Source organism: Lonchura striata, chromosome 37 (genome assembly GCF_046129695.1).
Source record: "Lonchura striata isolate bLonStr1 chromosome 37, bLonStr1.mat, whole genome shotgun sequence".
Classification (NCBI taxonomy): Eukaryota; Metazoa; Chordata; class Aves; order Passeriformes; family Estrildidae; genus Lonchura; species Lonchura striata.
This window is the reverse complement of record NC_134639.1, coordinates 1,499,743-1,524,290: the sequence shown is the minus strand read 5'-3', so window position 1 is coordinate 1,524,290 and position 24,548 is coordinate 1,499,743. Positions and strand designations below refer to the sequence as shown.

At 52.4% G+C, this 24,548-nt stretch overlaps 1 protein-coding gene and 2 long non-coding RNA genes across 3 annotated transcripts in view; 2 read left to right on the top strand and 1 right to left on the bottom strand.

Annotated features, from left to right (window-relative positions):
• Positions 1-13,650, top strand: part of LOC110469521 (uncharacterized) — a 612,305-nt gene extending 598,655 nt beyond the window's left edge. Inside the window, 1 exon segment of the mRNA XM_077789808.1 lies at positions 12,971-13,650. Within this exon segment, the coding sequence (XP_077645934.1) occupies positions 12,971-13,385 (415 nt within the window). The 3' untranslated portion in view covers positions 13,386-13,650.
• Positions 5,784-7,693, bottom strand: LOC144248004 (uncharacterized). Its single transcript, XR_013341416.1, has 2 exons — positions 7,615-7,693; positions 5,784-6,247 (listed from the first exon to the last, which is right to left on the bottom strand). It is a non-coding gene; the product is annotated as an uncharacterized LOC144248004 (long non-coding RNA).
• LOC144248000 (uncharacterized) lies at positions 11,334-12,900 on the top strand. The gene is made up of 3 exons (XR_013341412.1): positions 11,334-11,650; positions 12,456-12,528; positions 12,715-12,900. It is a non-coding gene; the product is annotated as an uncharacterized LOC144248000 (long non-coding RNA).
• Positions 13,651-24,548: the final 10,898 nt, after the last annotated feature.

The following is a 24,548-nucleotide window of genomic DNA, read 5'->3' as shown; positions in this document are numbered from 1 at the left end:
CAGGAAACTCAGGACGTGTTTAAGGATGTTATTAGGTCATGCAGAAAACAAATTAGAGCGGTGAAAGGTCAATTAGGACTTAACCAGGCCACTTCTGTGAAGGAGAATAAAAATGTTTTTATAACTACATTATGGCACCCAAGTGCCTGGGCATTGATGGGGTGGTGACAGGTTAAGAGAAGAAAGGAACTATCACTCAGTCCCACTTCTATCTCTCCTGTCTGAGACAGGGGCCAGTGATCATTTTAACACACTCCAGTCTCATAGAACTTGCCAGTGTTTAGCCAGTGTTTGCTGTTGACATTGCCATTGCAGAAGACCCCGCTGAAAACACTGGAAGCAGCAACAGCAGTGGACAAGCAATTCATAAAATAGAGGTTGAGATTCCTCCTGAAGGATATCAAGGCCTAGCACCATGAAAGACTGTCTTGGTTTGACAAGACAGGAGTCTGTGAAGGAGGGCAAAAGCCTCCTGTGCAATGGAGAAGGTAAACCCCCTCCCTCCAAATTACCAGGATTTTTAAATTAAAAGGCTCTCAGGCAAAGATGTGGGAATGAGAGTAACAATTCTTTACTAGGAGAAAACTAGATAACAATTTAAAAAAAAGGCAAATGCAATTGGTACAAACAAAACTAGTGAAAAAGTCCACAACCTGAGGATTCGGGGTGTTGGTAGCAGTCTGGTTGAAATGATAGCTGTTCCCCTTGCAGTGGCTGATGAATTGCAGCTGAAGTGGTGATCTTTAGAAGGGTATCGTTTTCTCTGAAGATCTGGTGGCAGTGGGGCCGGTCTTCCTGTGCGCCGGGGATGCCTCTGAGCTCCGCCGCCGCCGCCTCACTGCGCTCCGGCTGCTTCTCTCAGGAGTCCTGCCGAAGGAGCTGCTTCTCTGGGAAATCCCGCAAAAAGAGAGCTGCTCTGTCTCCCCAAAAGGTACCCCTTTATACAATAAAAGAGTGCTTGGCTTCCCCCTCTGGGTGGAGCATCTCACAATGGGATGATGTTACGTTACCAGCCCTGCAGTGAGTCAGTCAATGGCCCATTAACAAACCATTACCTCTTCGGAGCAAACCATCCTTCTTGGAAGAGATAACAAACCTGCCCAACCTCCAACAGATGGCAGATAGAATACAAGCTTATCTTACAAACCAGGACAAAGACCAAAGAAATATTCAGCATTCAACTCAACTGCATTTAAAGAGATGGAACAGAGGGATTCTGAGTTGGGAAAAGGACTTTTGTCATTATTCTGAGTGATTAAACAACTTGAGCCACTAAGGGGTAACCTGTCCAGGAGACACATACTGTTTCTATCCAGGAATGGTATCGGTAACAATTCCAGCACACCCCCACTGAAGATCAAGTTAACCATCGAAGGACAGCTTATCCTTATTGCAGGAGCAATCCCTGCCAGCAGGAAACAAATTTAACAAGTTTAAATTAACACGTTCAACCCACAGGGTAGAATTACTTCTTTATTTAAGCTAGGAAGTAAGGTAACTTAGTACATGCATTCTACACCACACATGCTTGTCAGTTGTAAGTGCAATTAATTGAGTATGACCAGGGATTTTACCCATTACCCAAATTAGGTAACACTTCCATTATTATGTCCAAGGATGGATCCCACCAAAAAGGTGCCACGATAGAGAGGTCTTGGCTGGCGTTCCCTGGCTCCCCTGTGCAGCCTCTCATCAGCACCACAAACACTGGGGCCACGTGCTTTCCTTCCTACAGAAAAGAACTCTCATTCTCATCCAGAAGCGATTATTCAAATGTGGATACCACCTCCCATATTATATGTGCCCAGAGATGACTCTCATACAAAAGCTGCCAGATCAGAAAGCTTTCACTGATCTTGATAGTAAAAGGGTTTTAAAATCATGGGGATTTAGGGTTAAAAGGAAAATTAAGCTTAGTGGGCCCTGAAAAAAAAATAAATAGGTACATGAAAGCCTTGTACCTTGCTAGAACCGCACCTGTGTAGCTAGTACATGATAAATGATATGACTGTTAGATGTGATGATTGTTTAGTAATTAAATATAATTACTGTTTAATTGTAGGAATAATCATGAGAAACCGTGGTCAGGGGCCTCAGAAAGATCACAAGAAACTCATTTCAATGTATACAGTGGAACAATATAAGTTTAATAATTAATATGTAGGTTATATAACGATAGAATATAAAATACATTCAGCTCGAAATCTATGTCTGAGTCAGATTTGGGTCTGTACCCCTGATTCCCAGAGTTCTCAATAAAAGCACCTGCAGATGATCATATCCCGTGATTATGTGTGTTCCTGAATGCTAACACCCTGTCTGTCCACATTTTGTGTGGGAGCAATCCTTGGATGTTTTCAGTGCTGGAGGTGGTATCCAGATTTCAGTGGATGAGCTCCTTAAAGATGATTGAAGCACTTTTACAGGGGAAGGAAAGCCCCTAGGCCTAGGGTTCAATGTGCAGATTACATGCTGCCCAGGGAGGTAGAATTCAGTAATAATTTTCTGACCTGGCACATATTGTGTGAGAGCAATCCTTGGATATATGTCATGTTGGAAAGTTGTATCCAAAGTAAGATGGTGGACTCCTGAAGAGGAATAAAGTGATTTTCCACGGGAAGGAAAGGACCTAACCCACTGTTTCTAGCGCAGATATGCTTCTCAGGGGAGGTAAAGGCCACAAAGACCTTTCTGCTCTGGATCGTCTTGTGTTAGACATCCACTGGAAGTATTTAGTATTGGCATGTGGCTCCAAATGCTGTAACTGTGCTCCTGGACATGAATGACAGTACCTTTCTTTGGGAAGGCAAACACATAGTCCTGCTGGTGGTGTTCACATGACTGCAAAGTGAAGGTAAAAGCCAGCAACAGCTTTCTGTTCTCACATGCTTTGTGTGGCAGCAATGCTTAGACATTCAATATTGGAGCTTGAATCCAAATGTCAGAACCCAGGCCCTCCAAGTGAATGACAGTACCTTTCCTAGAAAATGAAACTCCCAGTCCTAATGTTGGTGCCACAGATGATCATCTGCCTAGAAGAGAGACAAGTCAGCAAAACCTTTCTGTCCTGGAGTCTTTGTTTGGCAGCAATCCTTGGACATACTCAATATTGGAGGTGGTTTACAAAAGTTTTGACTCCTGAAATGGAATGACAGTGCTTTTACATGGGAAGGAAAGCAGTTAGCCTCAGATTATAAACTGGAGAGGGGAGGAAAATGCCAGCAAGAGTTTCCTGCCCTAGTCTGTTTGGTGTGAGAGCAATGTCTAGAGCCCTAGATTTATTCAATACTGGAACTCAGCTCAAAATGCTGCAGCTAGGTTCTTCAACGTGAATGACAGCACCTATTCTTGTGAAGGGAAACACCTTGTCCGACTGAAGGTGCTGCAGATGATCATCTGCCAGGTGGAGGTGAAGGCCAGCAAAACGTTTTCATCCTAAAACACTGTGACTAGTGCTTTATTTTCCAAGGAAAAATATTGTCATTCCCTTTCAGGAGCACATATGAGGAATTTGGAAACCATCTCTACTAACGAATATGTCCAAGGATTTCTCCAACAGAATAGGTGTCTTGAGAGATAGGTCTTGTTTGCCTTTTCCTTTCCTGGGCCAACAATCATCTGCAGCACTAACAGTAAGACTAGGTGTTTCTCCTCCCAAGGAAATGTGCTTTCATTCACTTTCTGAGCCCAACCTCCTAAATTTGGCACTAAGCACAAAATTTGGATCCATCCACGGATTGCTCCCACACAAAATGTTCCAGGACAGGAAGGTCTTTACTTCGCCCGGACAGCCTCTCATCTGCCCCTGAAACACTGGCTACCTGAGGCATCGTGGGCCCACTGAGTCAGAAATAACTCAGCCAAGTGTGGCCAGTCCAGACCCACCTGGGACACTTTAATCCTGGCAGGCCCATCCCTCTGTCCATTGCTGTGATGCTCTTCAGTGCCCGACTCCTGGGTACGTGAGCACCCACAGGAGGGGCTTTCACAACCAGCTTGTCCCCTGGGCAGTGATGTCCTGCCCCAGCCCAGCAGCTCCAATGGGTTTCCCTTGTGCTGCCAATTGTCCTTTTTCCATTGTTCCAACCACCCCACAGAGCACTTGCCACCATCCATGAGTCAGTGCCTAGGCAGAGTTGGCCATTTCTCTCATTCAGCCATGTCCAAAGCTAGCTAGACGGCTTTAGGCTTTAAGCTCTGTAACGTGCCTGGAGCCACCTTGTCCTTCAGTGGCTTCCATAAGTTGCCATGTAGCATGTAGCATCCCATGAACTCTCCCACCTCACTCCCAAGTCCTCAGCCCTGGCAACAGCAGTAACTGCTCACGACAGAGCCAGTCCTCCTGGGGCGAAAAGCAGTCTCGCATTTGGGCCTCTGTGTCAACTTCCCCTGTGCAACTTCCCCTGGTTTCTCCTTTCCCTGTCCCCTCACAGGATCGGTAGCCCTGGTGGCCACCCCCCTTTCCCTGGAGACCAAACCCCTCTGCCCAGCCCTTAGCTCCGTCCCCCACCCCTTCCCCTTCTCAAGCTGTCTCTTCCACGTGGTCCCCCTCTTTTATCTCGCTGAGCTCCCTTCAGCCACATGTGATATCCTCCACTGGAATAAAACCCTGCAAAAAGAGCCTTTCTTGCCTCTGTCGCTGAGCCAGCTGTGGTGGGTGCTAAGTGAGGGTCTGACTGCATTGACTGAAGGTTATCTCAACTTGCTTTTCTGCAGGAGACAGATTATAGGCAGCAGCAACCACTACACTAACACCCACATTTTCAATTGATGCACAACTGGGCCCTGACCTTGAGGCTTCACTGAGCCTTTTGGAAGTGTCTCCATTGGATCTCCTCTGGATTCTAAATCACTATCAGAGAGAAAAACCCCAATTTTCTGGGGGATTTTTCTGGGGGTGGCCGACAACCCTCGAAGCTTTGAAGACCAGTCTAATCAGTGAAACCTCCTCTGAGAGATTTTTTCTGACACACCAAGGTGGCGAGTATAGCCTAGTGACAGTCACCTTTTTGTATTGTTTTCCCTTTCTTTTATCTCTTAGAAGGCAAAGGGGTTAATGGAGTAGGACTCCATACAGCAGCTTTCCATTTTTGATGCATCCCTACAATATGGCAGGAACCATCAGGAAAGAGAGAGTGATGCTTTTCATTTCCTGGTAGTCAGGACCTCCCTAGCACGTGCCATCTTCACCTCTTCCCCTTCTGATGATAATCTGAAAATTTTGCCACAGGGCCAGTTTGTAATGACTTCCAAGATATCATTCCCTTTGAACATCCCATCTCAGCACTAGCAGTCAGGTGCCAGTGGGAGCTGTGCTTCAGTGCCAGTCCCTTCTGAAACAGATGGAACCTCCTCATAAGCTGCAGAGTGCTGTATGGGTATAGCTGGCCTCAGATCCTTTGTATCCCAGACTCAAGAACCATAGGGTGGTCCTCCAACTTCCCCAGGTCCCTTCTGCTGGAGGCTCCAGGGTGGACCATTCTCCCTGGCTGCAGTGTGGAGCATTTTTTCCACACCTTGTCCTCTCCTGTCTGCTCCAACGGCTACTGTAAGGAAGAATCTCCTCTTTAATTTGTTCAAAAGCTTGTTGCTGTGAAGGACCCCACTTGAAATCAATCTTCTTCCTTGTCTGTCATATGATAGAGAGGGTTTACAATCTGACTGTAACCTGGAATATGCATTTTCCAAAATACCACAGTGCCAGGAAAGCCTGTGTTTCCTTCCTGTGGGTCAGTGGGGATATGGCTGCTATTTTGTTGACCACATCCGCTGGAATCTGACAATGTCCATCTTACTATTTTACTTCTAAAAACTGAATTTCTTGGGCAGGTCACTTGACTTTACCCTGTTTTATGGCAAAACCAGCCTTCAGGAGGATCTGAATTATCTTATCCTCTTTCTCAAAAGCTTTCTCTGCTGTGGCACCACTTTGCTGCCTTGGACTCCAGCTCACGCTGAAGTTCCAACACGTCCAGCATGGCAGCACTCAGTGATGGTGGGACTTCATTCAGGCCATGACAGTCCGCTGCCAGTGTCCACTCTCCACGGGACTCAGGCAGGGGCCATGTGGGGCTACTGAGCGGTGAGCGAGTCTTGCTGAGCACGCCCAGCTCTCCAGCGCCCGGATCAGCTCATGGACAGCCTCCTGAATTCCACTTGGTGCCATGTTGCCGATGGGACACTGCTGGGCTGGCCATCAGTACCTGCTGTTCTTCAACCCTCAGCAGTCCCACAGCAGAAGGGTCCTCTGAAAGACCAAACAAGAGATTCAGCTGTCTTAATTTCTTCTTTCTCCACAGCAGCTCTCCCAAAGCCCGGCGGTGTCCTTTTGGGTTTTTGAAATACCTCTCCTGAGGTGATCTATGCCAAGGATACACGGAGCCTCTAGGCCAGTAACAACTGCATTTTTCTGCCACTCATGCCCAGTCAGGAGCACTTCAGCCCCCAGTATAGTCCCTGTTGGGACCCCCCTGTCATCCCAGAAACAGAGATGGATTCTGCCCCTGCATGATGGCATCAGGGTACATTATCCACCCATGTCAACTAAGGCTGCTCCTGTGGCTCTGCTGTGCCAGGCCATGGATCCACACAATCCAACAGACCCCATTGTCCTTTTCCCACACCTGGCTGGAACCAGGGCCCCTCCAGCTCTGATCATGGTACTTGTTGCTCGCCTCTTGTAAATATGACCTGGAGGTCCCTTCCAGAGGGTCTGAAGTAACATCAGCCCTTCAATTCTGCCTGAGGACTTGCCAAGTGGAAACTGAGTGGCATTTTTCCTTAAAGAGTTTTCTGACTGCAAGAACACTTTGAGACTTCTATGAGACTGAACCTTGTGACACCCCTGTGAGACCCTCATGAGACCCCCTTGAGAGACCCTTGTGTGAGAGACCTCCGGTGTCCTCCAGGTACCCCAGGAGTCACCAGAGGGCATAAGCCCCCAGGAAGGGCAGGTAGAAGTAGCGGTGCTCAAGGACCATGGTGACAGTGATGGAAATGGCACTGCACAACCAGCTGAAGGCCCTGAACTGCAGCACAATGAGCCTGTGCCCCACAGGTGACTTGTAGGGGTACATCACCTGACCAGGGTCAAAAAACTGCCTCTCCCCCCAAAGACAAACTCCACAAAGCAAACACCATCCAAATACCCCATATCCCTTCAAATGCCTACCATATTCCCCAAATACAGCTGGGCACATGGGTCTCACCTGAACCTCAATTATAAAGCACCTCATGGTGGTCAAAGAACTGCCCCCCAAAATGTACCTCCTTGTGGGCAAAGAACTGCCCCTGCATCCCAAAATACCCCCCAAATACCCACAAACCCTCTATATACAGCAAAAATACAGGTGGGTGTAGGGGTCTCACCTGGGCCTTGTAGGCGAGCAGGGTGATATGGGTGATACTGTACAGGGTGATGTTCGTGGAGAGCTGGATGGAGTTCCCCAGTCTGATGTGGTCCCTGAAAGCACCAACCCTCTGGGTGCCCCATAGAGACCCCCAAACTACCCCACAGACCCCCTGCAAATGTTCTATAGGGACCCCTGACTGCCCCATAGTGACCCACAGCTGCCCCCGTGCTTCCCAGTCACCTCCCCATACCCTCCGTGGTACCTGTGATGGAAAAGCACTTGCCCAGCAGGATGAGCACGAGGAGGAAGATGAGGAAGCTGATGGGGTGGAGGGAGCAGCCAGCATGGGGGTATGGAGAGGGCTGGGCACCCCCCTTCATCATATCCCCGACACGAGGGTCTGTGCACCCCTACACCTCCTGTACTCCCCCAAGCCCCTCATTACCTCCCATGACTTCAAAGTGCCCCTGTGCTCCCCCATACCCCCTATACTTTGCTGGGAAAGCCCCCCCAAACCCACCCAGAACCCCCAGCCCCATCAAATCTCAATATGCCACTTGGGCCTTGAACCTCCCAGTCTCTGAAGATCCCCCAAATCCCAATGTAACTTCCCCAGAGCCCGATGCTCTCCAGTCCCTGCAGCTGCTGCTGGACCCCACAAACCTGCCCATAGCCCCACAAGCTCCCCCTTCATGCTCCATGCTGGCAGCCACCATGAACCTCTTCAGGTGGTGTGGAGCAGCTGCCACCCTAGACAGGTCTGGGGGGACTGGAGGGGTGAGCACAGGATCTCTCAGAGCACTGCCTCCCCCAGGCCCCCTTGAAGCTCAGATCTCCCCCAGCTGCTCGCTGATGAGTAACGTGAGGATGATGATGGGGACGAGGGTGATGTCTGTCTCCAGAACACCTGGGGAAGGTGGGGGGCAGGGTGAGAAGGGCTTCACTCGATGAAGCCCCCAATACCCACCAGGGTATCCACAGATGACCCCTGCATTGCAGCCCCACCACAATTCCCCATGTACCCCAACGTCGCAGAGGATAGATAGATATGATTGTTATCTTAGCTAGCCGAATGTCACCTCTGCCCTTAGATGAATCCTAGAGTGAAATGGACTGTTCCATCCTACCCCCAAAAGATTGTGGCTCATCCCGAACCTCTGTACCTGCCCCTAAAACAGAGTCTGTAACCCCATTGGCCCATGCCTTGTCCCAGCCCACCTAGGAGCCCCTGAAAAGGGGGCTCCGAGGGGCCATGAGGTCTCTTGGCCCTCTCCTCCTCTCTTGGCCCTCTCCTCCTCTCTTGGACTTTCTCCCCCCCTGGGGCTTTCCCTCTCCTAAACCCTCCGTTTCTCTCTCCCCTCCCCCATCCTCCTAAGCCCGGCCACGTGCTACGCCTGAGAGCACGAGGCTCGGGCATTCCTGAATCCTCCAATAAACCTCTCTCCCCAAGAGCAAGCTTCAGAGATCTCTGCCTCCCTACACCCCCACCGTGCAGGAGAATAATCTTCACACACACGGGGCCTTCCACAGAAGCTGGTACAGCCTCCTTGGGACACGTCCCAGCCCTTGGCCATCCCAAACCCGCGGGTGTGGCACACAAGGAACTGTGGGCCAGGGCAGGAATGCTGCTCTGAGCCCTGGCGCCCGGGGAGCGCTGACACCAGCAGGTGAGGCAGAGTCCCTGCCCAGGCAGACCTGCCACCCCCGAGCCCTGGCAGGGCTGGTGCCGTGTCCTGCCCCAGAGACCTGTGCCCCTCGGGGCTTCTGTGCCAGAGGGAGCCAAACCCATGTGCACTGGGGGCTGTGTTCCTGCCTGCAGGGGCTGTTGGCAGGAGCACCTGGAGCAACTGCTGGCAACAATTAGTAGATGGCAAAATGGTTAACCCTGCCCTGTTATAGAGATCTAAGTGGCCAATAAAGTACAGCTCTCCCCTCTTGTTCCCTGCAGCAGAATCAGGACCATGAACAGAAACAGTCACAGATATTCTTTCTGCACTCTATAAGCAAAACTATGCCAAACCACAGATGCTGTCTTCAAACTGACTCAAATTCCAGCCTAGACCTCTCACCTCCCAGACAACTCCTTCCCCAACACACCTCCAACACCAACACCCTGCAAACACCACACAGAAGCCCTCAACATCCCGCCAGGACCCCCAGCTGTCCCCGTCTCTCTGCAGAGCTTTCCCACCCTCCAGCAGACCCCCTGGTTCCCTGCACGTGCTGTGGGATGGCACTCAGGAGGATCTGCTCCAAGGCCTTCCCCTGGAGCAAGCTCAGGCTGCCAGGCCTATGGATCCTGGATCATCCTTCCCACCGAGCCTTCCCGTGCATGGCTCTTCCATTGGCACATCTGCTCTCAGCTGGGACTACTCTGCCCACCCAGGGCTGCTGGTAAAGGAGAGAGAGCAGCCTGGCAAGGTCTATCTCCAGCTCCCTCTGTGCTCTTGGGGAACGTAGAACCTTCCACAGGAAAGCAACTGGTGCCACAAGGAGTGGGTGGCATCAGGCAGCTCTGGGGAAGCCCCTCTGGAATTCAGAGGGAACACTGTTGGCCTTGACCTGTTGGCACCTGCAAAAGCTTGAAATCAGCTGCCTCAGCTTCCAGGGCCTCTCTTGGCCGGCATCCTGACATAGATGCAGGATGGCTGCCAGGCACTGCTGGGACCCAGCGGGACAGGACCGGCTGTCTCGTGCCCACGCAGCAGCCCTGACACAGCCAGGGCCATCCCGAGAGCAGACAGACGCTCACGGGCCAGCAGAGAGGAGCAAGGAGCCCTGGGCTCCTCTCAGGGTATCTCAGCTGGGCTCACTCCACAACACGCCCCCATTGGAAGGCCTGCTGATGCCCAGCTGCCAGAAATGCCCACCTTGTGCTGTCCAAGATGCACAGGGAGAGCCAGTGAGCAGGACACTTGGGAGGCTGTCATGGTTTGACACGGGCACAATGCCAGCGCCCCCATGAAAATGCAACCTCTCAATTGAATTCTGTGAAATGTGATCGAGAACAGAGCAAAGCAGGCCAAAGCTTAATAACAAGGGGAAAAAACAAAAAAACAAACCTTTATTAAGCTACTACTATGAAAGGAAAAAGAAAGAAAAACACAGAAAATCCAAAATGAAAACCTTTCATTGAATGTTTTTACGCAGCAAAGGTGGCTTTGCTGGACATTTCCCAGCACATTCCCGGCTGCAGGCAGAGGGAGGAAAGGGAAGCGAGTCCCTGACAGAATCCCGGAAGGATCGCGGTGGGAACGGAGCCGGCCCGCGGGTTACGATCCCGGGAGGGAGAGACGCCTTTGCCCCAGCGAAGGTGCAAATGAAGCCATGGGAGCGCAGCCTGCGGATTTGACTGAACACGGACTGAACGGAACGAGAAATGGGAAGGAGAAAGGGAGAGAAAGAAATAGTAAAGGGATCTCATAGAGAGAGAAAGAAATGGGAAAAGGTCTCAGAGGGACAGAAAGAAATCGGAAAAGGCTCCGGCCCGGCCTCCGCAGCTCCCCGGGACACCCGCCGGGCGCAGCGGCCCTCACAATTCCAGCCAATCAGCGAAGGCGCTGGACAATTTCCAGCCAACCAGAGCCGTTCTCGCCGATGCGTCACCAGTTGCCGGGCGGCCCCGCAGCGCCCCGCGGCCCCGGAGCGGAGCTCGGGGCTCGGCCCGGGGGGACGGATCCGCCCCGGGGGGGTCCCCGAGCCCCCTGCCCGCCCCGGGGCCGGCCGGGGGCTCCCCCACCCAGCACCGGGGCTGCGGGGCGGCGGGCAGAGGGGGAAAGGGAGCTCCGGGCTGGAGCGGAGGGGCTGCGGCAGGAGGAGCAGGGACAGGAGGAGCGGCAGGAGCGGCAGGAGCGGGAGAATCCCGCCGCTCGCACCGCCCGCACGCCGGGGCTGCAGCACCCCTGCCCCGCCAGCGTCGCCCCAGCCCCGAGCCGCAGGGGAGGGGGAGGCCGAGCTCGCCCCGGCTCTATCGAAGGGTCTCCGGGGGGATTTTTCTGGAGAGTGCTCGGAGCCGGCAGATGCCGAGCCCCGCATCCCTCCGGGCTCCCTGAGAGGAGCTTTTCGGGGGGACAGGAGCTTTGATCGCCCCTCGGAGGGTCCCGGGGGACCACGCGGGGCTGGCCCGGTGCTGACAGGGCGGGACATTGGTTTTGGGGATCCCCTGAGAGCCGGGGCTGCGGAACGTGGGACCCCCGAGGCGGCAGAGGGGAAGGGGCGATCCCGGAGCTGGGGGACCCCCGGCAGCCCGGAGATGAGGCGGGGACGGGACCCCTGACCCTGGCAGGACCTGTCCTGGGGTGAGCTCACGATGCTCGTACCCCCATTGGTCCGTTTAGCCCCGAAATGAGTTCTGCACCTTCAGGGCTGGTTCTGAGAGCAAAGAGGGGGAGGAAGAAGACCACAGTTTGGTTTCAGGAACTGCATCACCCCTCCACATTCCGGCTCCTGGGCTGCTGTGATGCCTTAAGGAGCTGGAACAGAGGCCAGAGGGAGCCAAGAGGAACAAAGAGGATATTTATTGAAGTGCCTTCAAAGGCCACACCCTGGCAGTACTGGAGCCACACTCGGGTCTCTGCCCGGATGGCTCCAAGATGGAAGCAAAAGAGGGCTTGGTCATGAGATCTGACATTTTTATAGGTGTTAGTCCATTTCCATACAGGATTTAACTGCCCAGTTAATAGGTTCAAATGATGAAGTTTCCTCCTCCTTCCTTGCTTGCTTGCCTGCCCTCCTCTTTTCATGTTGTTTGTGCTTTGGGCCTGAAGTTTGAAGAGATTGTCCTTGACTCTCCAGCTAGAGCAGGATTGTTTTGTCTTCACCACCCTGTGAAAAGATGCCAGTAACCCCTAATATAGAGCTAGAAGCTGCACACCAAAACAGAACAGAAAAACTTAAACCTGAGGTATCAGTTGTCTGCCAACAGACAGACAGCAGGACAGAGCTCTCCTTTGCTTTTAGTTAGTTTTTAGCTCGCTGAGGCAGAGAAGTTCCCCGGGCTCTGGTTTTTCTTTTTCTTTGGAGCTGTTTAAACCTGCTCTGGACTGAACACTCAGAAGAGCACCCCAGCCCAAGGCATTGACACCTTGTTTTTCCCCACATCAGGATTTCCCATTCTCAAACTTTGGCTGGATGGAGGAGGAGGCTGTGAGGAAGATGCCCTGGGACACCGAGGCAGGTGAGGAGGAAGTCAGTGCCCCTTTCCCCCTCTCTCCTGCTCCATCTCCCAGCCCAGCCTGGCCCCTGGCTGGAGGACAGCCCCGCTGCCGGTGCCCTCCTGCTGGGGACGCACTGGGGGGATCTCCTTGCCCTTCCCTGTGGCACGGAGGCAAATCCCATCCTCTCCTTGTCCTTCCTCCCCCAGAGCAGGAGCTGAGGATGGAGACAAGGGAGAACAAATCCCCACGGCAGAACCTCATGGAAGAGGCTGTTTCGAGCACCTCCATGACACAGGAATCCAATGGGGAAGAAAATCCCTTGAGGTCCCACAGGAGGAGGGGCTGCAAACACAGATCACAGGGATCTGAGGAGGAAAGATCCACTCTGTGCCAGGAAGGTGGGCAGAGTTTCAGCCAGGGCTCAGAGCTGGTGGTCCTTGAGCAGCCTCATGACAGGGAGAGTCCCTACGAGTGCTTGGAGTGTGGGAAGAGCTTCAGGAAGAGTTTCAACCTGGTCTGCCACCAGAGGATCCACACTGGGGAACGGCCTTACGAGTGTGGGGAGTGTGGGAAAGGCTTCAGCCACAGGTCTGACCTGATTGTCCACCAGAGGTTCCACACTGGGGAGAGGCCCTATGAGTGTCCTGAGTGTGGGAAGAGGTTTCACACCAGTTCCCATCTCCTTGTGCATCAGCGGATCCACAGACAGGAGAGGCCCTTCCACTGCCCCGACTGCGGGATGGGCTTCAAGCACAACTCCACCCTCGTCACCCACCAGCGCATCCACACCGGGGAGAGGCCCTACGAGTGTCCCCGGTGTGGGAAGAGCTTCTCAGACCGCTCATTCTTTACCCGGCACCAGCGGAGGCACCGGTAAGGGAAGCCCTGTGACAACCCCGCCCGCAGGAAGAGCTTCGTGCGCTGCTCCAGCTCCATCCCCATCAGAGGACCCACCCTGGTCAGAGCCCTGGTGACCACATTCCCTGTGGCTATCACATTCCCTGTATCACATTTCCTGTGATACACAGAGGGAAGTGGCTGCTGTCTCTTTTATTTTGCCTCTTATTATATTTTATCTTCTTCCCTTCAAAACATGGAAAATTGGCGTAAAAATCAATAAATTCATCAAAGACATCTAAAACCTCACATTTTACTTGTGTTTTTGGGGAATCTTGGATTCCAGGAGATATCTGGGAGTATATGGGGGGGGGGTGGGTTGGGGGCTATTTGGTTAGTTGTCTTTATTTCCCAGTGTGGGAGGGGGTCCTGGGGACAGTCCACCTGGGATGCCCTGGGAGACCACTTCTGTGTAATTTCCCGCCTCCTCTGAGGCCAATAATTTGTTATCCCTGTTCATGTCCATCACTGTTTTAGCTATCCCTTTGTTCTAGAATGTTCCTTGTTCTTTGTGCCTTCATTGGTTCCCTCTTGTTAGCCACCCCTTCCCCTTGTCCCATCGGTTCTCACCCTGTCGGTCATCCCCTGCTCCTCCCCTGTACCTGTCCATTTTTGGCTGATTTGTACCCTGACCCTCCGATCCCATTGCTGTTATACACCTTACCCCGCCTTGGGACGGGGCGCTCAGAGCTCGCTCCCTTCCTGAGTGGTTGTCTCCCTGCACCTCCGACTTCTCTTCCCCTCTGGAAGCTACAGCAGCCTGAGCGCCATCCCGCCTCGGCGGAAGCCTCGCTATCACTGTCCGGCTCCGGCAGAGTTCGCCCTCTGTGGTGTTCCCAGCAGGACCCAGGTCCCGGACACCACATCTTGGCACTCCAAATGATGAGAAGGATTGATCTGTCACCTCAAAACCACTCAATGCCACTGAAAACTACTCAATCCCACCCCAAAATAACTCAATTCCACCACTTCCCAGGGTGAAATTGGGTTGGAAGGGAATTGGGCAAAGTGGTATGCAGGTCAGGATGGGAATTGGGTGAGGTGGGATGGAGATTTGGGAGGTGTGAAATGGGGGAAGTACAGCTTGGGAAGGGGTCTTGATGTCCAGGAGGGGTGGTATGAATTGGGGTTGGGACTGGGGAGGTGGGGTGGGGTCTGGAATGAGACAGCCAAGATGATTAAATAGGGGAAATGTGGGAAGATTATTCTCCTGCACGGTGGGGGTGGAGGGAGGCAGAGATCTCTGAAGCTTGCTCTTGGGGAGAGAGGTTTATTGGGGGTGCAGGAAGGTCCGAGCCTCGTGCTCCCAGGCGTAGCACGTGGCTGGGCCTCAGAGGGTGGGGGAGGGGAGAGACAAAAGGAGAAGGGTTCAGGAGAGGGGAAGCCCCAGGAGGAGAAGAGGGGAGGAAGTCCAAGAGAGGGAGGAAGTCCAAGAGAGGGGGAGAGGTACAAGAGACAGCATGGCCCCTCGGAGCCCCCTTATCAGGGGCTCCTAGGTGGGCTGGGACAAGGCATGGGCCAATGGGGTTACAGACTCTGATGTTTTAGGGGCAGGTACAGAGGTGCGGGATGAGCCACAATCTTTTGGGGGGTGGGATGGAACAGTCCATTTCACTCCAGGATTTATCCAAGGGCAGAAGTGACATTCGGCTAGCTAAGAGAACAATCATATCTATCTATCCTCTGCAACAGGGAAACCCGTTACTTAGTGAGTTTTTGAATAGTCTACATTCATGAGGAGATGCTGGGTTATCTCACATTCCTGAGGCAGTTTTGGAGCACTCCCCAGCTCTTGGGGGTTTCCTGAGAGCAGCTTCACGGAGCCCCATGGCCAGGGGTTTTTGCCACGGGCATGAGCTCAGAGCTGTGCCAGAGTCCATTGCCTCAGTGCTGAGAGTGGAGAAATTATGCACGGCCCCAGACATCTCCAGTGTGTGTTTGTGGAGGCCTGTGAGCTTTCTGGGGAGAGGGCAACAGCAATGCCCTGGAGAAATGCGCTTTAGGTTCCGGGCATTCCTCACAGATCAGGGTGAGGACAGAAGCTTCCCCCATGGTGCTCAGCAGCACTGTGTTAATTTGTCCCAGTTCTGTCCTCCCTATTGGCCCATTGGCCTTTCCTAACCCTTTTACCCTGATATGTTCATGTTCTAGCAAGTTCTCCATTCCCTGTCCACCCTGGCATTCCCTATTAGTCCCTTTCCCTGTGTACCACCCCTAAACCCTGAGATCCCTGACGCTCTCCTCCACCGCCTCTGTTCCTGTATTTATACCCTAAACCAGCCTTTGTCTTTGTCTTTAACCCCCAGACCCCTGGAGCGTCAGACCCTGATAAACCCTCCTTGGGGCTCCTTGCCTGGATCAGGAATGGTGTGGCCAGCAGGACCAGGGCTGTGATTCTTCCCCTGTGCTGGGCACTGCCTGGGCAGCACCTCGAGTGCTGTGTCCAGTTCTGGGCCCCCCAATGTAGGAAGGACATGGAGGGGCTGGAGCGTGTTCAGAGGAGGGAAACAAGGCTGGGGAGGGGTATGGAGCACAAATCCTGTGAGGAGCAGCTGAAGGAGCTGGGGTTGTTGATCCTGGAGGAGGCTCAGAGGGCACAAGGCGGTGTCAGGGCACAGGTTGGATGTGATGATCTCCAGGGTCTTTTCCAAACTTGCTGATTCTGGGATTCCCTGAAACCACCCTTGGAGCAGTTGCAGGAGGAGCCCCGGGCCTCCTCTTCAGAATCTCCAGAAGCCCAGGTCCCTCAGCTTCACCTCACAGCCCCAAAGCCCATCCTCTCAGTCCTGCAGAGCCTCTGCAGCTCCTCCTCACTGCCCAGAACAGGGAGCCCCACAGCCAGACACAGCAGCCCAGATGTGCCCCCCTGGCCTGGGGTGCCTCTGACAAAGGGAGCAGCACCAGGCACTGCAGGAGCCTGCAGATAATTCCTGCAGCACTTGTGGGATGATCCTGCTCCCCAAGGGATGTTCCCGTGGTGCCAAGTCAGGAACTGCAATGGGGAGGGGGGCAGAGAGGAAAGGGCAAACAGGCATGGGATGTGTGCAGGGGAGGGAAGAGGGGTGGGCAACAGGAAGAAATTTGTAGCAGGAAGAGTAAAGAAAGCAAAGGTGAAGCTGAGGAAATGCTCAGGGCAGTTTGGGGGTGGCTGCCAGGCAGCCCTGGCTCTGAGCAGCAGCGTCTGCAGTGGGACAGGAAACTCCCAGCTAATGGGAACAAACTTTCTGGTTGACTGCAGAGGCCAGGACAAAGCTGAGTGGTTTCCCTGGCGTCCCCAAGCCCTTCCTGGCCCCAGGGGCTGATGGCATTTGTGCTGCCTCAGGTTCATGTCCCCACAGCACCAGCATGGGGGTTCTCCTGCCTGCTGTGTGCAATGCAAACGGGCTGCTGAGCCAGTGCTGCCGTGTCTGTGCCTGCAAGGATGCAGCACCTCTGTGAGCTGGGGAAGAGGCCAGGGCTGCAGAGGGGGGATGTTGTTGGCAGCTCCATGAGGACGCTCTGGGACGCTGCCCTGGGCTGTGCAGCACACTGGGGATGGATCAGCCCCTGCTCTGCTGCTCCTTCCTGTCTCCCCCAGGGCCCTAGCAGAGCACCAGCCATGCTGTTTGTCCCCAGCTTGCCCACAGCCAGCCTGGGGCTGCTCACGGGAGTTTTCTGTGCTGAGCATTGGCCTGGCCATGTTCTTGAGAGAGCCTGGGCAAGGAGCCTGGAGCCCCCAGGCCCTGGCCTGAGGCGTCAGCACTGCCCCAGCAGTGCCCATGGCCTGTCCCTGCAGCAGCCCCGGCACTGCCACCCCCAGGACTGTGCCCGGCCCCGAGAGCACTCAGGCCCTGCAGCAACACCAGGGCCACCAGGGCAGCGGGGCAGGGCCATGGAACAGCACTGGCACCACCAAGTGCTGCTGCTCATGGGCACAGCTGCTGTGCCAGCCCTGATCTGCCCCAGCTCTGCACACAGACATTGCTGCTACAGCTCCAGAGAAGGCAACAAAAGAGCATCTGTGCAGAAAACTGTGCTGGGACATCCTTTAGTTCTTTTAAAGCCACTGTGAGTGCAGCCCCTCATTGACACAGTCTGTGGGCACAGTGAAGGTGGAAAGATTCAGAATGAGAATTGGCACCAAAAATGGCATTTCTTTGAGAATAATATTAAATGAGTGCTACAAAGAAAAAGATCCTTCCAAATGAAACCAAGAAGTATCAAAGATTTCTTTTATTACAAGTGATTTGCAGAAATTGGCCAGCAGTTTAGTGTTCCTGAAACATCCAGTCATCAGTCTCCTCACTGCAGCCTTGAGCTCCTGGTTCCTCCGGCTGTAGATGAGGGGGTTCAGGGCTGGAGGCACCACCGAATACAGAACTGACAGGGCCAGATCCAGGGATGGGGAGGAGGTGGAGTGGGGCTTCGGGTAGGCAAATGCGGCAGTGCTGACAAACAGGGAGCCCATGACCAGGTGAGGGAGGCAGGTGGAAAAGGCTTTGAGCCGTCCCTGCTCACAGGGGATCCTCAGCACGGCCCTGAAGATCTGCACATTTGAAAAAACAATGAACACAAAACAGCCAAATGCTAAACAGGCACTGTGAGCAGGAGAGCTTTAGGATGTGTGGGATTTCACAGAAGAACTGGCCCAGGGCATTGCCACGGCACAGGGGCATGGAAAATGTATTGGCCGTGAGCAGCAGAGCATTGAGAATGGCACTGGCCCAGGCAGCTGCTGCCATGTGGGCACAAGCTCTGCTGCCCAGGAGGGTCCCGTAGTGCAGGGGTTTGCAGATGGACACATAGCGGTCGTAACACATGATGGTCAGGAGGGAAAGCTGTGCTGAGATGAAAAAGACAAAAAAAAAAAAGAGCTGTGCAGCACATCCCGTGTAGGAGATGTCTCTGGTGTCCCAGAGGGAATTGTGCATGGCTTTGGGGACAGTGGTGCAGATGGAGCCCAGGTCCCTGAGGGCCAGGTTGAGCAGGAAGAAGAACATGGGTGTGTGCAGGTGGTGGCCGCAGGCTACAGCACTGATGGTGAGGCCGTTGCCCAGGAGGGCAGCCAGGGAGATGCCCAGGAAGAGGCAGAAGTGCAGGAGCTGCAGCTGCCCCGTGTCTGCCAGTGCCAGCAGGAGGAAGGGGTTGATGGAGCTGCTGTTGGACATTTGTGGTGCCTTTGCATGTGGATCTGTAAAACAAAAACAAACGTGGAATGGTTGGGTTGGAGAGGACTTTAAACATCTCAGCACAGCTTGGAGGGAGTTTCCCCACTGCCTGCCCAGGGCTCTGCTGCCTGGAGCTGTCCCTGCCAGCAGCTGCTTCCCTGTGCCCTGGGGACTCAGCTCTGCTTGGCAGACCCCTCTCAGCCCCGCTGCCAACGAAGAAGACATAATTAATCTGTGCTAGTTTCAAGGTTGTTTATTCTCGTTTATGTCTAACATGTTCTGCTGCCGTTCCGCAGGACTGTCCTGCAGGGCAGCGTGTGGGTCTCTGCAACTCAGTGGGATGTTACAAACATTATATACCAGAAACTATGTGTGCTATATTTACAATAACGTGCCAATACCTATCACCTACATTGAACAGTGTGTCCCCAGCCTAAAGCAATAGAAAAATGCCAACACTAGAGTGAAACATGGAAAGCATGAAGAAGAAAAAGGACAAGACACACCCTATATTTTCCATCTTGCCTCCTTTGAACCGCTTATCTAGAATACTTAAATTCTACTTTTGCACCCATGTCACACTAATTATTACTTATCTCAAACACTCAGATCTTCTAATTCAACCTGTAAGATTGAAAAGTCTTTTCCATGGACAGAGATCGGAGAGAGTGTCTCTCGGAGACCTGTATGGGGGGTTCCTGACCCCCTACCAGGATCCCAGACCTGACAGAGCAGCAAAAGGGATTTCCTGCATTACCCTAGCAAACCTCATCAAGACCCATTGCTATGATCCATGGCAACCATCACCAGCCCCTGTTGCTATGGTCAGTTTCCATGGCAACCATCACAAACCCCGGTTGCTATGGTCAGTTTCCATGGCAAAGATCACAAGCCTCTGTTGCTATGGTCAGTTCTCATGGGGATCATCACAAGCCCCCTGTTGCTATGGTCAGTTTTCCATGGCAACCAAGACCAGCGCCTGTTTCTTTGGTCAGTATCCATGGCAACCATGACATGCCCCATTTGCTATGGTCAGTTACCATGGCAACCATCCCCAACCCCAGTTGCTATGGTCAGTATCCATGGCAACCATCAGGAGCCCTGGTTGCTATGGTAAGTTTCCATGGCAACCATTTCCAGGCCCCTGTTGCTATGGTCAGTTTCCATAGAAAACATCACCAGCCCCGGTTGCTATGGTCAGTTCTCATAGTGAACATCACCAGCCGCTGTTGCTATGATCAGTTTCCATGGCAACCATCCCCAGCTCCAGTTGCTATGGTCAGTTTCCATGGAAACCATCACCAGACCCATTTGCTATGGTCAGTTTCCATGGCAACCATCCTCAGCCCCAGTTGCTATGGTCAGATTTCATGGAAACCATAACCAGCCCCTGTTGGCATGGTCAGTTTCCATGGCAACCAACACCAATCCCTGTTGCTATGGTCTGTTTCCATGGCAACAATCAGAAGACACAATTGCTATAGTCAGTTTCCATGGCAATCATCACCAGCCCCTTTTGCTATGATCAGTTTCCACGACAACCATCACCAGACCCATTTGCTATGGTCAGTTTCCATGGCAACCATCACGAGCCCTGGTTGCTATAGTCAGTTTCTATGGCAACCATCACCAGACCCATTTGCTATGGTCAATTTCCATGGTAATCATCACCAGCTCCGGTTGCTATGGTCAGTATCCATGGCGGCCATCACAAACCCCCCGTTGCTATGGTCAGTTCTCATGCGGACCATCACAAGCCCCCTGTTGTTATGGTCAGTTTCCATGGCAACCATCCCTAGCACCATTTGCTATGGTCAGTTTCCATGGCAACCATCCCCAGACCCAGTTGCTATGGTCAGTATCCATGGCAACCATCCCCAGACCCAGTTGCTATGGTCAGTATCCATGGCAACCATCCCAATTCCCTTGTTGCTATGGCTTTTTTCCATGGAAACCAGCACGAGCCCCTGTTGCTATGATTAGTATCCATGGGAACCATCCCAATTTCCTTGTTGCTATGGCTTTTTTCCATGGCAACCATCACGAGCCTTTGTTGCTATGATCAGTATCCATGGCAACTGTCCCAAGACGCCTTTTGCTATGGTGAGTTTCCATGGCAACCATCCCCAGCTCCAGTTGCTATGGTCAGTATCCATGGCAACCATCCCAATTCCCTTTTTGCTATGGCTTTTTTCCATGGCAACCATCACCAGCACCTGTTGCTATGGTGAGTTACCATGGCAACCATCCCCAGCCCCGGTTGTTGTGGTCAGTTCTCATAGTGAACATCACCAGCCGCTGTTGCTATGATCAGTATCCATGCCAACCATCACTAGCCACGGTTGCTATGTTCAGTATCCATGGCAACCATCCCAAGACTCATTTTGCTATGGTCAGTTTCCATGGCAACCATCTCCAGGCTTCTGTTTCTCTTGTTAGTATCCATAGCAACCATCTCCAGGCCCCTGTTACTATGGTCAGTATCCATAGCAACCATCTTCAGCACCAGTTGCTATGGTTAGATTTCATGGAAACAATAACCAGCCCCTGTTGGCATGGTCAGTTTCCATGGCAACCAACACCAATCCCTGTTGCTATGGTTAGTTTCCATGGCAACAATCAGAAGACACAATTGTTATAATCAGTTTCCATGGCAATCATCACCAGCCTATTTTGCTATGGTCAGTTCTCATGCGGACCATCACAAACACCCTGTTGCTATGATCAGTATCCATGGCAACCATGTCCAGCCCCTGTTGCTATGGTCAGTTTCCATAGCGACCATCACCAGCCCCTGTTGCTATGGTTAGTTTCCCTGGAAACCACCACCCACCCATGTTTCTATGGTCAGTTTCCATGGCAACCATCCCCAGCGCAATTTGCTATGGTCAGTTTCCATGGCAACCATCTCCAGCCCCTGTGGCTATGGTCAGTTCTCATAGTGAAGATCACCAGGCGCTGTTGCTATGATCAGTTTCCATGCCAACCATCCCCACCCCGGTTCCTATGGTCAGTTTACATGGCAACCATCCCCAGCTCCAGTTGCTATGGTCAGTTTCCATGACAACCATGACATGCCCCATTTGCTATGGTCAGTTTCCATGGCAAACATCACCAGACACATTTGCTATGGTCAGTTTCCAAGGCAACCATCACCAGACCCATTTGATCTGGTCAGTTTCCATGCCAATCAACACCAACCCCAGTTTCTATGGTCACTTTCCATGGCAACAATCAGAAGACACTATTGCTATAGTCAGTTTTCATGGCAACCATCGCGATCCCCTTGTTGCCATGGTCCTTTTCCATTGCAACCATCACCTGCCCAAGTTTCTATGGTCAGTATCCATGGCAACCATCACCACCACCAGTTGCTATGGTCGATTTTCATGGCAAGCATCATGATCTCCTGTTGCTATGGTCTGTTTCCATGGCAACCATCACTAGCCCATGTTCCTATAGTCAGTTTCCATGGCAACCATCCTCAAACCCTGTTGCTGTGGTCAGTTTCCATGAAAATCATCACCAACCCCGGTTGCTATGGTCAGTATCCATGGCGGCCATCACAAACGCCCTGTTGCTATGATCAGTTTCCATGGCAACCATCACCAGACCCAGTTGCTATGGTCAGTTCTCATGGGGACATTCACAAGCGCCCTGTTGCTATGGTAGGTTTCCATGGCAACCATCCCCACCCCGGTTGCTATGTTCAGTATCAATGGCGGTCATCACAAACCCCCTGTTGCTCTGATCAGTTTCCATGGCAACCATCACCAGACACGTTTGCTATGATCAGTTTCCATGGCAATCATCACCAGCCCCTTTTGCTATGGTCAGTATCAATGGCGGCCATCACAAACCCCCTTTTGCTATGGTCAGTTTCCATGACAACCATCCCCAGCCCCAATTGCTATGGTCAGTTTCCATGGCAACGATCCCAATCTCCGTGTTGCCATGGTCCTTTTCCCTTGCAACCATCATCTGTCCATGTTTCTATGTTCAGTTTCCATGGCAACCATCACCATTCTTTGTTACTATTGTCAGTATCCATGGCAACCATCACCACCACCAGTTGCTATGGTCCATTTTCATGGCAAGCATCACGAGCTCCTGTTGCGATGGTCAGTATCCATGGCAACCATCGCCACCACCCGTTGCTATGGTCCATTTTCATGGCAAGCATCACAAGTTCCTGTTCCTATGGTCAGTTACCATGGCAACCAACACCAGCGCCTGTTTCTTTGGTCGGTTTCCATGGCAACCATCCCAATTCCCTTGTTGCTATGACTTTTTTCCATGGCAACCATCACGAGCCACCGTTGCTATGATCAGTTTCCATGGCAACCATCCCCAGCCCTGGTTGCTATGGTCAGTTCTCATAGTGAACATCACCAGCTGCGGTTTCTATGATCAGTATCCATGGCACCCATCCCAAGACCCCTTTTGCTATGGTCAGTTTTCATGGCAACCATCACCAGATCCAGTTGCTATGGTCAGTTTCCATGGCAACCATGACATGCCCCATTTGCTATGACCAGTTCCCATGGCAACCATCCCCAGCCCCAGTTTCTATGGTCAGTTTTCATGGAAACCATAACCAGCCCCTGTTCGCATGGTCAGTTTCCATGGCAACCAATTCCAATGCCTGTTGTTATGGTCAGTTTCCATGGCAACAATCAGAAGAGACAATTGCTATAGTCAGTTTTCAAGGCAATCATCACGAGCCCCGGATGCTATGGTCAGTATTCATGGTGGCCATCACAAATCCCCTGTTGCTATGATCAGTTTCCATGGCAAACATCACCAGACCTATTTGCTATGGTCAGTTTTCATGGCAACCATCACCAGACCCATTTGCTATGGTCAGTTTCCATGGCAACCATCACCAGCCCCTTTTGCCATGGTCAGTATCCATGGCGGCCATCACAAACCCCCTGTTGCTATGGTCATTTTCCAAGGCAACCATCACCAGCCCCTTTTGCTATGGTCAGTATCCATGGCGGCCATGACATGCCCCATTTGCTATGATATGTTACCATGGCAACCATCCCCAGCCCCAGTTGCTATGGTCAGTATCCATGGCAACCATCCCAATTCCCTTGTTACTATGGCTTTTTTCCATGGAAACCATCACGACCCCCTGTTACTATGGCCAGTTTCCATGGCAACCATATCTAGGCCCCTGTTACTATGGTCAGTTTCCATGCAACCATCACCAGCCCCGGTTGCTATGATCAGTATCCATGGCAACCATCCCAAGACCCCTTTTGCTATGGTCAGTCTCCATGGCAACCATCCCCAGCTCCAGTTGCTATGGTCACTTTCCATGGCAACCATGACATGCCCCATTTGCTATGGTCAGTTTTCATGGCAACCAATCCCAACTCCAGTTGCTATGGTCACTTTCCATGGCAACCAACACCAATCCCTGTTGCTATGGTCATTTCCATGGCAATCATCACCAGACCCATTTGCTATGGTCAGTATCCATGGGGGCCATCGCAAACCCCGAGTTGCTATGGTCAGTTCTCATGCTGACCATCACAAGCCCCCTGTTGCTATGGTCAGTTTCCATGGCAACCATCACCAGACCCATTTGCTATGGTCAGTTTTCATGGCAACGATCCCAACCTCCTGTTGCTATGGTCCGTTTCCATGGCAACGATCCCACGCTCCTGTTGCTATGGTGAGTTTCCATGGAAACCATCACCACCCCCCGTTGCTTTGGTCAGTTTCCATGGCAACCATCACCAGCTGCTGTTCCTATGGTCAGTTTCCATGGCAATCGTCGAGAGACACTGCTCCTATGGTCACTATCCATGGCAACCATCCAAAATCCTATGTTTCCATGGTCAGTTTCCATGGCAACCATCACCTGCCCATGTTGGTATGGTCAGTTTGCATAGCAACCATCATTAGCCCCTATTGCTATGATACTTTTTACATGGCAACCTCCCCAGCCGCTGTTGCTATGATCAGTTTTCATGGCAACCATG